At 37.7% G+C, this 13545-nt stretch overlaps 1 protein-coding gene across 3 annotated transcripts in view; it reads left to right on the forward strand.

Moving 5' to 3' along the window:
* MAP4K3 (mitogen-activated protein kinase kinase kinase kinase 3) overlaps positions 1 to 13545 on the forward strand; it is a 206053-nt gene that overhangs the window by 109479 nt on the left and 83029 nt on the right. For all 3 annotated transcript variants that reach the window (XR_006301061.1, XM_043604108.1, XM_043604109.1), the window contains exon 4: positions 9118 to 9182. Coding sequence is in view for 2 of the 3 variants with exons in the window: in XM_043604108.1 (XP_043460043.1) it covers positions 9118 to 9182 (65 nt within the window). In the remaining variant the exon portion in view is untranslated. The remainder of the gene's footprint in view (positions 1 to 9117; positions 9183 to 13545) is intronic.

A 13545-nucleotide genomic window follows, 5' to 3' on the forward strand; every position in this document is an offset into this window, starting at 1 on the left:
ACATTCTCTGTTCCTCTCTTCAATATCATTAAAAGCCTATGTTTATTAAGTACTTAAGTACATATACTGTACAATGAGAACTGGATGGACAAAACTTCTCTCTGAAGTTTAAAAAAGTAAATAGTCCTGATTTGGTGTAGATTTTTATTTGTATATTTGTGTGTGTTCCTAAAACAACAGAGTTAAGTAATCATAGACCTATTCTTTAATCCTAGTAGAGCTTAACTATTGCTTCTTTTAAGTAAATAATGACTCTTTAGGTTCCTTCTAAGCATTCCTAGCCCAGCATATCCTTTCATAATATATTTAAAAAATTGAGATACTTCTCTCCAGTTTGAACTCTTAAAGTTGAGGTTGAAAAACAGCAAATGCTCCTCAAAAAATAAGCCAATAGATTAGATCCATGCAGTAAAAAATACTAATTTGGATCAGAGATCTTAAACCTTTGAAATCAAGAATACTAGTTTCAATAAGCATAATTTATCACATAATAATAACATATTTGTAAATCACCACCATTAACAAAGTTTTTACATTTCTTTGGATGTATAGAGTGCTGTATTGGGTTCTAGATATGTAAAGACAGATAAAACATAATCCTTGCCTTTAAGGAGTTTATAATCTAATAGAAGAAATACTCATGAGCAAATAATTGCAACATAGTATGCTAGGTACAATAATAATTTCCACATAAGACGCAAAGTGTAAAGACGGTAGAAAATCTGATTTTGCCAGAGTAAGGGAATCAGAGAAAGCTGTGAATGATATGATTCCTAAATGTTGGGTGTTAAAGTGTTAGTAGGCATTTACTGTAGCATCTAATGTGTGGAGAAAATTACAACTTCTGGCAAAGGAAATGCATGTATGAAAATACCATGAACTACTCAGGAGACAACTAATAGTTTCCTACTAGAGCTTAAAGGGTAAGTCTGTAGTTGCAGTAGGTAAGGCCATGGAGATTTGGCAAAGAAAGGCATCTTTTATCCCTTAATTAGGACCTGTAGGTATTGAGCATACTTGTTAAAGGTTTGAACACAGAGTACAGAGTAGTGTATCTGTGGCGGATGGACCTGGTGTGTGGGGGATTGAGACAGTGAGGATGTTCGTTTTATTACAGTGTGAATGTCGTAACCCAGGAAAGAGATGTTTGTCCCTTGAGTTATATCGAAACTGGAAGAAATTTTTTTGTAGAGCTAGAGGTGGGACTGGGGAGGGAACTTAATAACTGGAAATGCTTTTTTGAATGCTCACACTATGGAAATAAAGATTATCGTTAAGTTCATTTCAATTTGTACCTAGCTACCCTCTTTTTTTAAAAAAGGAAACTTTTAATTTTGGAATGTATTAGATTTACATAAAAGTTGCAAAGATAGTACGAAGAGTTCTGTCAGTATTCCCTATTGCTAACATCTTACATAATCATGGTACATTCGTCAAAACTAAGAAATCAACATTGGTACCATACTATTAGCCAAACTAAGGTACTTCCTATTAATTTCACCAGTTTTCCACTAATGTTCCTATTTTGTTTTTAGTTTTCTAGTTATACTGATACAAACATTTGTTTCCTTCAAGTGCAACCAGAGTCGTAGTAACAGCAGTTACTTCACATGCTGGCTAGGGTAGTTAGCAGTGTCCCAGCCTCTACTAGATGCCAGCAACACCTTCCCAGTTAGGACAACCCGAAATGTCTTTGATAAGCCAAATATGCCTTTGGGGACAAAATCACCCCCGTTGAGAACCACTGCTTTAGGAAGAAAATTTGGTGGAACTCTCTTATGAGATGCCTCCTTATACCAGAATTGCTAGGGTGTTTTCTAGGAACATTAGTTCTGAGGGATGCTAGTACGTGATTTGAAAACAAAGGGTCTATGGAAAAAATAATTTGGGGAAGTAGTGAACTAAACAAAATTAAAGAAGTTTTCTTTCTTTTTCCTCTTCCCTCTCTCCTCTGCTTTTTTTAAAATCCCATTCTTCCTCCTACCCTTTCTCCACTTCCTAACTTCCTCCATCCCCATTCTTCCTTTCTTCCGTCTCCTCCTTCTCCTCTCTCCACCTGTTCCTCCTTCCCTTCTCCCAGCTACCCCTGCCTCACTGCATGATTTCTCAGAGCCTTTAACATATCCGTGGCATTGTTAATTTCCAAGAGAAGACTATATAGTATGTGACATTCCTAAAACTGGTTTAAGTGCACATTGATTTTTTTTTTTTTATGGTAAGCATACTTCACATAGGATTGCTGTCTGCTCACCCATTCTTTGGAAATTAGTAGGTTGAACTGGGGGTTGTTAGGTATAACTATAGAGAAATAGGTCAGCTTGTATCCCCGAATACAGAACTACCCCTCATTGTTAAAGGGGAAGTAGATAGATGAATTACCTATAACTTTTTAGAATGCAGTAAATTTTGTCTGTTTCAAAATGCACCAAAATATTTTAAATTCAGTTCACATTAAATAAAGTTATCCTATATTAAAACAACTAGCAGTTATTAAACTTTTTATTTTTCACATTGAAAGTTATGATTAGGCGTTGAATTATTTTGGTGAATATACTGGAGTAGTTATTGTGAAATGTTTTGTTCAGCAGAATAACCCACAGTTAAGTACAGGGATCAGCAGACTGCAGTATCGGGGCATGGCCAGCTGTCCCATCCCAGGGAGAATGATTTGGTATGCCAGTTTCTAGCTGTGGATTCTTGGTGATCTTGTTCACATTTTCTTTTACTTTTTAAATTATGTTATATTTGGGCAAAATATATAAATCCACAATGTTTAATCAGTTTTAAGTCAGTGATGTGTTACAAAGTGTGGGAAGATTGGGGTGCCTTGGGTGGCTGGTCAGTGAAGCACCCGTCTTCGGCTCAGGTCATGATCTGGCAGTTTGTGAGTTCAAGCCCTGCTTTGGGCTCTGTGCTGACAGCTCAGAGCTTGGAGCCTGCTTCAGATTCTGGGTCTCTCTCTCTCTCTCTCTCTCTCTCTCTCTCTCTGTTCCTTCCCAGCTCCCGTTCTGTACCTCCCTTCCGTTTCCGTCTCCCTCTCTCTCTCTCAAAAATAAAGATTAAAAAAAATTTTTTTTTAAAGTATGTTTTAGAAATTGTAAGATTTTTAGCTCAGTGAAATAATTAGAATGTTAATTCCTATATGCTCTAGTAAACATTGAACTAGAAGATTAAAATTTCCCTCCCTTTACTTATTTTTCTATTCCTTATAGAAAGAGAACTTTACAGAATAAGAGAAAAGAATTACAAGAAAATTTATAGTGATACCTTGAGTATTTACCTTGGTGGTTAATTGTTTCAATTCAGATATCTAGGGACAAAGATTTTAGTATTTATTGGCCTGCATGAAATGGGCCAAGTGAGTCAAGTCCTTTCCTATTAGGCAGATGGCTTGGTAAATGACCAAAAAAGTAGATGCAGATTTGTCTTCTCAAGAAGGGCATTCATGGAACAGATGGAAGTACTTTTTCTAAAAGATTCTGAATATTCAACCTTTCTGATAATACCAGACTTAACTAAATATATTTTAGACATCTTAAAAAGTAAAGTATATATATAGTATATATAGTTTTAAAATCATTATTTATTTTCCTTTGTAAGTTTGGAAAGTAATTTTACGTAGAATGACTAGAAAATTGTTTTAAGCAGGATTGGGAAGGGGGATAGACCAGCGTCAAATAGAGGGTGGTGTAATACTGAAATATGTAAATAAGTGGAGAACTGATTTCTTTTGTCCCTTTTCTCTACCGAGGAGAATTGTTTTCCAATTGGAAAGGGTAGGAAAATCATTATGAAGAAGGGATTGAAGCAGGAGATAGATGAGGAGATAATTGTAGAGCAGCTAGATACTTTAAATGAATCTGAGCTTTGAGACTTATATAAAAATTATATCTTATTACAGTGAAAAGTTATCAGATGGGATTGTTATCCACTATCAGTGAGTGTCTTTTGACAGAAGAGGTACCAAAAGATTAGTGGTCAGCAATGACCAATTTGCAAAGGAAAGGAAAAAGAAATTTCTGGAAAATTGTTAACCTTGATGTCCACCATCAGCCCCAGCAAACCTCAAGAATAAATTATTAATCAGATAATTAGTGAACATTCATAAGAAAGAAGTGGTGATTATTGTGACTTTAGTAAGAAGTCAAGTCATCAGTCCCATCTCTCTCTCTTTTTTAAATGTTTATTTTGAGAGAGTATGAGCAGGGGAGGGGCAGAGAGGGAGGACAGAGGATCTGAAGCAGGTTCCAAGCTGACAGCACAGAGCCCAATGCGGGTCTCAGACTCACAAACCAAGAGATCACAACCTGAGCTGAAGTCTGATGCTTAACCAACTGAGCCACCCAGGTGCCCCTCTTTTTTTTTTCCCCTTAAAAAAGAAAATGCCAGTTATATGTGTTTATATTGTCACTGAGTTCCAGGAGCAACTTAAGGTGACTTACAAAAATAGACTACAAGTTCGGGGCGCCTGGGTGGCGCAGTCGGTTAAGCGTCCGACTTCAGCCAGGTCACGGTCTCGCGGTCCGTGAGTTCGAGCCCCGCGTCAGGCTCTGGGCTGATGGCTCGGAGCCTGGAGCCTGTTTCCAATTCTGTGTCTCCCTCTCTCTCTGTCCCTCCCCTGTTCATGCTCTGCCTCTCTCTGTCCCAAAAATAAAAGTAAAAAACATTGAAAAAAAAAATAAAAAAAAAAATAGACTACAAGATGAATTATAACAAAAGGAATAGAAAATAGCTTACATTTATTGGGCTTATATTCTGGGCCCTTTTCTAAGCAATTTACATGTTACTTTATTCTGAGCCGACCCAGAACAACCATTCACCCAGTTTTTGTAAGATATGTAAGAACCCCTGCTACTTGTCCTGTAAATGCTTGTGTCAGGTATTTTACATGAAAGATTCATTTAGGACAGATGTGAAAATATTTTAGAGCAGTGGTTCCCAAACATTTTGCTATTAGAACCCCTTTTATTTTACACTCTGAAAACTTATTGAGTACCACAAGGAGCTTTTGTTTATGTGAGATTTAACAAATAAGGACAAAGTCCTATGCATAGTTTTAATGAACCAGATAAACAAATGTGAAGCTGGAGAATCATCTGACTCCTTTTTAACATAAAAAAGATCCAGAGGTTTTAGTTAACTTCAAACTGAAAATCAGAGGTTTTAGAGCAGTTGCTAAGAACCTGAAGATAGCCTTTAGCCCAGTTAATAGAAATATAATTGTTCAAATAAAGGAGATAATTGTTGATTCTCAAGGGTAATTAGACTTCTCCCTGTGTTGCAATCACCAGCCATAAATGCCTTCATCCTTTTGGATAAGACATCCATCTGCCAGCCCCGGGCATGTATTCTGAGAGTTAGTAAAACCAGACCACTGGGCAGCTAGCTCATACTTTACCATCCACTGTCATGCCTCAGTTTCATTGGTCTGTGGACCACCTGTGAATTTTAGATACTAGAGTGACTTCAGATTTCTTCTTCCGGTCCTCACTATGTCAGCTTTGCCTCTAAAATCATGGTATTTTTTTCACTGTGTACTGATGTTCATGCTCGGATCCTTGTGTTCCCGTTACATGCTGCATGGTGCATCGTACTCAACCACGTCCACTCTCCTTGTAGGTCTGGTTAATCTCTCACCACTACCATGTGTGATATATGTCTGATAACAACTCCACTTTTTTAATGTTTATTTATTTTAGAGACAGAGAGACAGAGCATGGGTGGGGTCAGGGCAGAGAGAGGGGGAGACAGAATCTGAAATAGGCTCCAGGCTCTGAGCTGTCAGCACAGAGCCCAACACAGGGCTGAAACCCATGAACCATGGGATTGTGACCTGAGCCGAAGTCAGACACTCAACCAGCTGAGCCACCCAGGCGCCCTGGCAACTCCACTTTTTATGCAACACTTAGAATAGTACTTGATTCTGGATGCTACATTTTAAAAGACATTGACAAAGTAGAGACCATCCAGATGAAGGTAACTGAACTGAGGAGTTTATAAACCAAGCATTGTTTTACAGTGTCACCCCACGTATTCTAGCTTCCTTTCCTGCCATTGTCTCTTCAGGTAGTCTGCGTTTGATTCACATTAAATTACCCATAGTCTTTCAAGTGTGGCATCTTCTTTCAAATTTTCATTCTCTGAGCAGGCCCCTTCCCTGTCTCTCGGTGTTGAATTCCTACTTTAACTTCAAGACACAACAAATGATATCTCCTCCCTAAAATTTCCCTTGACTTTCCTAGATATTCTTACCTCTGGGTTCTCACAGAATGTTATTCATGCCTGGATTGTGTACTTAATCAAATTACAGTCTAATCCAGGGATCAGCACACCTTTTCTGTAAAGAACCATATGGTAAATATTTTAGGCTTTGTCTGTTTCTCTGTCACAGCTACTCAATTACGCTGCTTTAGTACAAAAGTAGCCATAAGTGAGTGTCACTGTGTTTCAATCAAACTTTATATGGACACTAAAATTTGAACTTTGTATAATTGTCATGTGTCAAGAAAAATTCTTCTTTTGATTTTTGCCCCCAACCATTTAAAAATATAAAAACCGAAGCAGGAAAGAGTATCCAATGGAAAAAAGAGAGTCTCTTCAGCAAATGTACTCGAAGAACTGGACAGCGACATGCTGAAGAATAAAACTAGACCACTTTCTTACCCGTAACACAAAAATTAATTCAAAATGGATGAAAGACCTAAATGTGAGAAAAGAAACCATCAAAATCCTACAGGAGAAAACAGGCAGCAACCTCTTTGACTTCGGCCATAGCAACTTCTTACTTGACATGTCTCCAGAGGCAACGGAAATAAAAGCAAAAATGAACTATTGGGACCTCATCAAGATAAAAAGCTTCTGTACAGCATAGGAAACAGTCAACAAAACTAAAAGGCAACCAAAAGAATGGGAGAAGATATTTGAAAATGACATATCATATAAAGGGTTAGTACCAAAATCTATAAAGAACTTAGCAAAGTCAACACCCAAAAAACCAAATGATCCAATGAAGAAATGGGCAAAAGACAGGAATTGACACTTTTCCAAAGAGGACATCCAAGCGGCTAACAGATACCTGAAAAGATGCTCAACATCACTCATCAGCAGGGAAATACAAATCAAAATCACAATGAGATACCACCTTACAGTTGTCAGAATGGATAACATTAACAACTCAGGCAACATCAGATGTTGGCAAGGATGAGGAGAAAGGGAAACCCTTTTGCACTGTTGGTGGAAATGCAAACTGATGCAGCCATTCTGGAAAACAGTGTGGAGGTTCCTCAAAAAATTAAAAGTAGAACTACCCTACGACCCAGCATTGCACCAATAGGTATTTATCCAAAGGCTACAAAAATGCCTATTTGAAGGAGCACATGCACCCCAATGTTTATGGCAGTGCTGTCAACAGTAGCCAAAGTATGCAAAGAGGCCAAATGTCCATTGGCTGATGAATGGATAAAGAAGATGTGTGTGTGTGTATACACACACACACACACGAATATTACTTGGCCATCAAAAAATGAAATCTTGCCATTTGCAACAGCATGGATGGAAGTAGAGTGTATTATGCTAAGCGAAATAAGTCATGGGAAGACAAATACATGATTTTACTCATGTGGAATTTGAGAAACTTAACAGATGAACATAGGGGAAGAGGAGGAAAAATAAAATAAAAACGGAGAGGGAGGCAAACCATAGGAGACTCTTAAATACAGAGAACAAACTGAGGGTTGCTGGAGGAGAGGTGGGTGGGGGATGGGTTAAATGGGTGATGGGCATTAAGGAGGGCATATGTTGGGATGAGTACTGGGTGTCTGTCATATGTAAGGGATGAATCACTGGTTTCTGCTCCTGAAGCTAAGACTGCGCTGTATGTTAACTAACTTGAATTTAAATTAAAACACGCACATATAGGGGCGCCTGGGTGGCGCAGTCGGTTAAGCGTCCGACTTCAGCCAGGTCACGATCTCGCAGTCCGTGAGTTCGAGCCCCGCGTCAGGCTCTGGGCTGATGGCTCAGAGCCTGGAGCCTGTTTCCGATTCTGTGTCTCCCTCTCTCTCTGCCCCTCCCCCATTCATGCTCTGTCTCTCTCTGTCCCAAAAATAAATAAATGTTGAAAAAAAAATTTTTTAAAACACGCACATATATATACACACATATATTCATATACATACATATAGATGTGTGTGTATACACATAAACCGTTCTTAGTTCCTGAGCTGTAAAAATCAGACAGTAGGCTAGATTCGGCCCACTGGCCAGAGTTGCTGACTCTTGATCTAATCAATTTGTTTATTTTTTTCAGTCACTCTTGTGTTCATTCATTTATGAAATATTCATTTGCTGGCTCTTCTAAGCACTGTGAATGCAGTGGGGAGAGAGACAGACATGTTAAGGTAGAATCTTCTGTGTTCAACTGAGCTTGCTGGGTTCAGAGACTTTCTATTCCATCTCTGCCCCCTGAGAATAGTATATTTCCTGGTACATTTTGAGATGAAGTTGTGAATGATTGAACAAGGAATAAGCTATCAAATCTTTGCTAATTATTTCTCTTGTGACTGTGATTATGACATCTTAATTGAGTGTGAGAGGGAAATGCTATATAAAGACAGGTAAGTGATAAATTTTAACAGATTGTTTTGGAAAGACCTTTGTTTACTAGATGTGATGGTAAAATTTGCATTTTGTCTGTTTTGTTGATGATAGCACTATTAATGTGATATGCTTTGAGATGTATTGCCATTCTGTGATGAATCTTCTACATAGTTTTTGGTCTGAGCATTTTAACTAACATTTAACTTCTATAATACTGTCTTGGAGTAGCTAGGTAAACTGGGAGGGGGAGGGAAAGTTTTTAACTAGAGGGAATTTTGTTTGGATGTGTCTGACATTTTTATATCCTACAAATGGTCTATTTTAAGGATTAAAACCTTGGATTGAGTTATAACAACACATTATATTAATTCTTTTACTCATAGAGATTAACTAGCTTTTTTTCTTAGCACGTTGAGTTTATGTGGTTTTTCAAGGTTATAGCATACAACCTTAAAGTACTTGTTACCTCAGATCATTTTCATCATGAAAATGTGATACATGTTTATATTCTCTTTATAGGCGAGATAAACTTTGGATATGCATGGAGTTTTGTGGAGGTGGTTCTTTACAGGATATTTATCATGGTAAGACAAAAGTTATGTTTTATAGAGATTAAGTAGAGTTTCTTAAAATATAGTTATTAAAGCATTAATGTTTTCAGGAGAGAAAACTAATGTTTTATTATTCTTATTTAGATATATAAAAGAATGTAAGATATATATGGATGAAAGGAGCATTTGCTTTATAAGTTACAAAATTATAGGCAGTTGAATTCGTTGCTATTTCTAAAGAAGGCATATTATATATAGTTTCAGGGGGCCTGGGTGGTTCAGTTGGTTAAGTATCCAACTCTGGATTTCAGCTCAGGCCATGATCTCATAGTTCGTGGGATCGAGCCCTGCATGGGGCTCTGCACTGACAGTGTGGAGCCTGCTTGGAATGCTCTCTCTCCCTTGCTCAGCCACTCCCCTGCTCATGCTATCTCTCTCTCTCTCTCTCTCTCTCTCTCAAAATAAATAAACAAAATTTCAAACTCAAGCTTGTAAATAACATGTAAAAAAGGCCTTGATGGTTAACGCTAAGCCAAAAGAATATCTAGTTAATACACGCGTGGTATTAATACAGAGATCATTGATTTGCTCTTGTGTATTCAAGAAGCATCAATTAAATTGTTTACTTTTTAAAAATACTAGATTCTGGGGTATTACAAATTATTAAAACTTTTTGGGGTGCCTTCGTGGCTCAGTTGGTTAAGCGTCCGACTTCAGCTCAGGTCATGATCTCACTGTTGGTGAGTTCGAGCCCCACGTCAGGCTTTGTGCTAACAGCTCAGAGCCTGGAGCCTCCTTTGAATTCTGTGTCTCCCTCTCTCTCTCTGCACCTCCCTCATTCGCATTCTGTCTCTGTCTCTCAGAAATAAATAAACATTAATAAAAATGTTTAAAAATTATTAAAACTTTTTTATTGAGAATTCAGTGGAGTATGTAAGAAAGACTTGTAAAGTAAAATAACAGCGTTTACTGTCTTTTCTTTCTCTCCCTGTCCTGTTCTGTTTCTGTTAATGGGTTATTGTCACAAGCTGCAGAGTTTATTCTTTTACTAGAGATGTGCTTTTTAAAGATTAATGTAAAGTAATGTCTTAATAAGTCAGATGTCAATTTTATGAGAAAATATTTTGGAAAAAGTTGCATTTTTCTTTATATGGGATTTTGGCTCAGATTTTCCCGTTAGGGCCTCTTAAGTAATTTTGAAGGCTGATTGTAATAAAACAGATGTTAACAGACTGTTTGGGTAGGAATTTTACTGTCTCCATCTCACTTCACTTTACTGTATCTTCTTGGTATACATTTTACTTTTACCATAAAGATTGACATAATAGTATTTTAAAGTACTGCTAACTACAGTTGGAATAGGAAAAAGGAAATGATAGATTTTCTGGAATTGTTTTTGAAGGCTTAATGAGGAAAATGGGTTTTCAATTGATGCATAAACTTTGGGTAGAAAGAAGAGGTACAAGTACATTCTAGGAGGTGAAACAGCAGTACGGTGATGTGAAGGTGTGACAAGTAACATCACTCTTATTGATGTGGGGGGTGTATTTGGGGGATGGGGTCAGATACAGAGAGACTTGAAAGCCAGATGGAAGAACATGAGAACATTTCTGCTTTATGAAAAGTTCTTTCTTTTCTGAGTATATTTTGTATTAAGTACAACTGTTCTTTATATGTGAGAAACTTTTTTATTAATGACATTTTGATTTCAAAGATTCAGTGAAAAGTGAGACGTATGTGGCATTATTTTGCATTGTAGAACACACAGTATGTCTGGAAGCTTGTGATTTCTTCCAAAGTCAAAAGGCTATTTCCCTTTTTGTTGTCTTAATTTGGACTAATTTGTCTACTATTTTTTCTCATACTTACTCATTTAATTTCCTTCATCCTAAAGTTCTGTACTAGGTCTTCTAGTGGTTGAACTCTCAGTGTTTGACTCTCACTCTTCACTTGTCGTGTAAGAGGCATAGACAGATATTTGCTGTCAGCATTGTCTTCTAGCTTTTATAGTTTTTCTGTAGTATCTTCTTCTCTCACTATACATTGATCCTTTTCAGGCAACCTTTTTCTAATTGGTTTTAAGATTTTTTTTCTCTTAATTTATGGTGTTTTTAGTATCTAAATACGGATTTACATTGTCTTTTTTTGCTTAGGTCTTAAAGTGCTTACCTCAGAGGATTTCACTTATTCATCAAGCGTGGACAATTACCAGTAATCCTGTCTTCAAAAATCTTTTCTACCTCAGTCTCTCTGATCTCTCCTTTAAAATTTCAATTAGATATACATTAAATCTTCTCTGTGTCTCTTAAACTCAACCTTGTATTTTGCACTGTTTAATCCTTCAGTAGAGCACTGAGGATACTCATAACCCTCCTATAGTATATGGATTTTACAGCTGTGATTAGTACATGCATAAGGTTTTAATTTTTGGTGACTGTATTTTTCATTTCTAGAAATTACTTGGTTCTATTTCAAGTCTCCTTCATTTAGAAAAATTTTTTAACGTTTTTATTTATTTTTGAGAGACAGAATATGAGCGGGGCGGGGGGGGGGGGGGGGCGCCAGAGAGGAAGGGAGACACGGAATCCAAAGCAGGCTCCAGGCTCTGAGTTGTCAGCACAGAGCTCGACACCGGGCTCGAACTTGGGAACCGTGAGGTCATGACCTGAGCTGAAGTTAGACGCTCAACCTACTGAGCCAGCCAGGTGCCCCTCCCTTCATTTTATATTTGTGTCTTATTCTCTTGTAATTTTTCATTCATTCTTTTATGACCTCAGTTTTAAGTGTCCCTTTCTTAAGCCTTTCTCCAATTGTCAAGTAGTTCCACCAGATGGTATGTATGCATGGCCTTAGGCATCTCTTCTGCTTTCTTCAGGAAGAAGCAAGAGGACCAGTTTAGTTACGGAAATAGTTTTGTCGTGATTGTTGTTATTTCCATTTCAGCCAAACGTTGGAAGTAACAAAGTAATATGGATTTGTTAATATTGATTGATTTAAACTGATCAACTGGGTCAACGGGAGAAATGATCGTTTGCAGTGCCCTGAGTATTCTCAAATGTACATGCGAGGGATTTACATGATTATACAAAGAACCCCAGACCCTGTCTCTCTATTCACTCTTGACTGCACCCTGACTTCTACCAAATGACCTCCTCGTGGAGATGTGTGTACTCCTCTTCGGGTAGTCTGCAGCGCTCTCTGCTTACACAGCCACAGAAGACATATACCTGTATTTCTCTTTCTCTTCTCTCCTCTCTCTTTTATCACATTGTCCTTCTGTGGGAGTAGTGTAATAACTTGGGTTACCTTATCTAGTAAAAGAGAAAGTTCTTCTTTTCTAATAACCCTAATGCTTGTGGGGTTTTGCTTTTTTTATAGGTATCTACAAACCATATTGATCTGTCTTGCAAAAGTTGTAAAGAACTTGCCCTTTTTTGGGTAATGCCTGCTTTTTTCCCTCTTTTATTTCGGCTTTCTAAAGTATCATTAAACCAATTTTTATATTTTGTTTTACGGCTCTTAATTCCATCACTCTATATGACTTTTTAAATTTAAATCTTAGAGAACTGTATTAGTTGTCTATTGCTGTATAACAAATGATCCCCAAATTTGGCAGCTTAAAACAGCAAATATTGTGTCACAGTTTCTGAGGGTCAGGAATTCAAGAATGGCTTAATTGGGTGAGTCCAGCTCAGATTCTCTCATAAAGCTGCAGCATTGCTGTTAGCTGGGACTGCAGTTATCCAGGCCTGACCAGGGATGGAGAATTTACTGTCAAGTGGTTTCACTTAATGTGGTTGTTGACAGAAAGCTTCGGTTCCTTGATGGCTGTTGGCAGGTCTCAATTTTTTGCTCTGTGGATCTAGCCATGGGACAGCTTGAGTGTCTTCACAATATGGTGGCTGGCTACCCCCCTCCCCACCCTACCCCCGCCCCGCCCCAGAGCAAGTGATTCCAGAGAGCGGGAGGAGGCCACACAGCCTTTTATGATGGAGTGGCAGAAGTCATATGCTGGCCCTTCTGCCATATTTTGTTCTTCAGAAGCAAGTAGTTTCTGTCCAGCCCATACTCAGGAAGGGAATTAAGTTCCAACTCTTGAGGGGGAAATATCAAAGAATTCTTGGACATATTTTAAACCACCACAGGTGTGTGTGTGTGGGGGGGGATACATTTTGAATTTACATTTTTTCATGAGTTTTTTTTCCTCTCCATTTGTTTACTTTTTCTTTGAAGAACTAACATTAGAACCTTTTATTGTTCCAGCATAATGCATTTTCTCCTCTATTTATTGAGCATTTTCATTTCTGTTTAATATTGTTAACAATTTTCCACAGTTTTTCATGTCAGTTATGGCGAATTGCTTTCTCGTTTATTTAATAATTTTGAGTTCTGAGAT

The sequence above is a fragment of the Prionailurus bengalensis genome, chromosome A3 (assembly GCF_016509475.1).
Source record: "Prionailurus bengalensis isolate Pbe53 chromosome A3, Fcat_Pben_1.1_paternal_pri, whole genome shotgun sequence".
Classification (NCBI taxonomy): domain Eukaryota; kingdom Metazoa; phylum Chordata; class Mammalia; order Carnivora; family Felidae; genus Prionailurus; species Prionailurus bengalensis.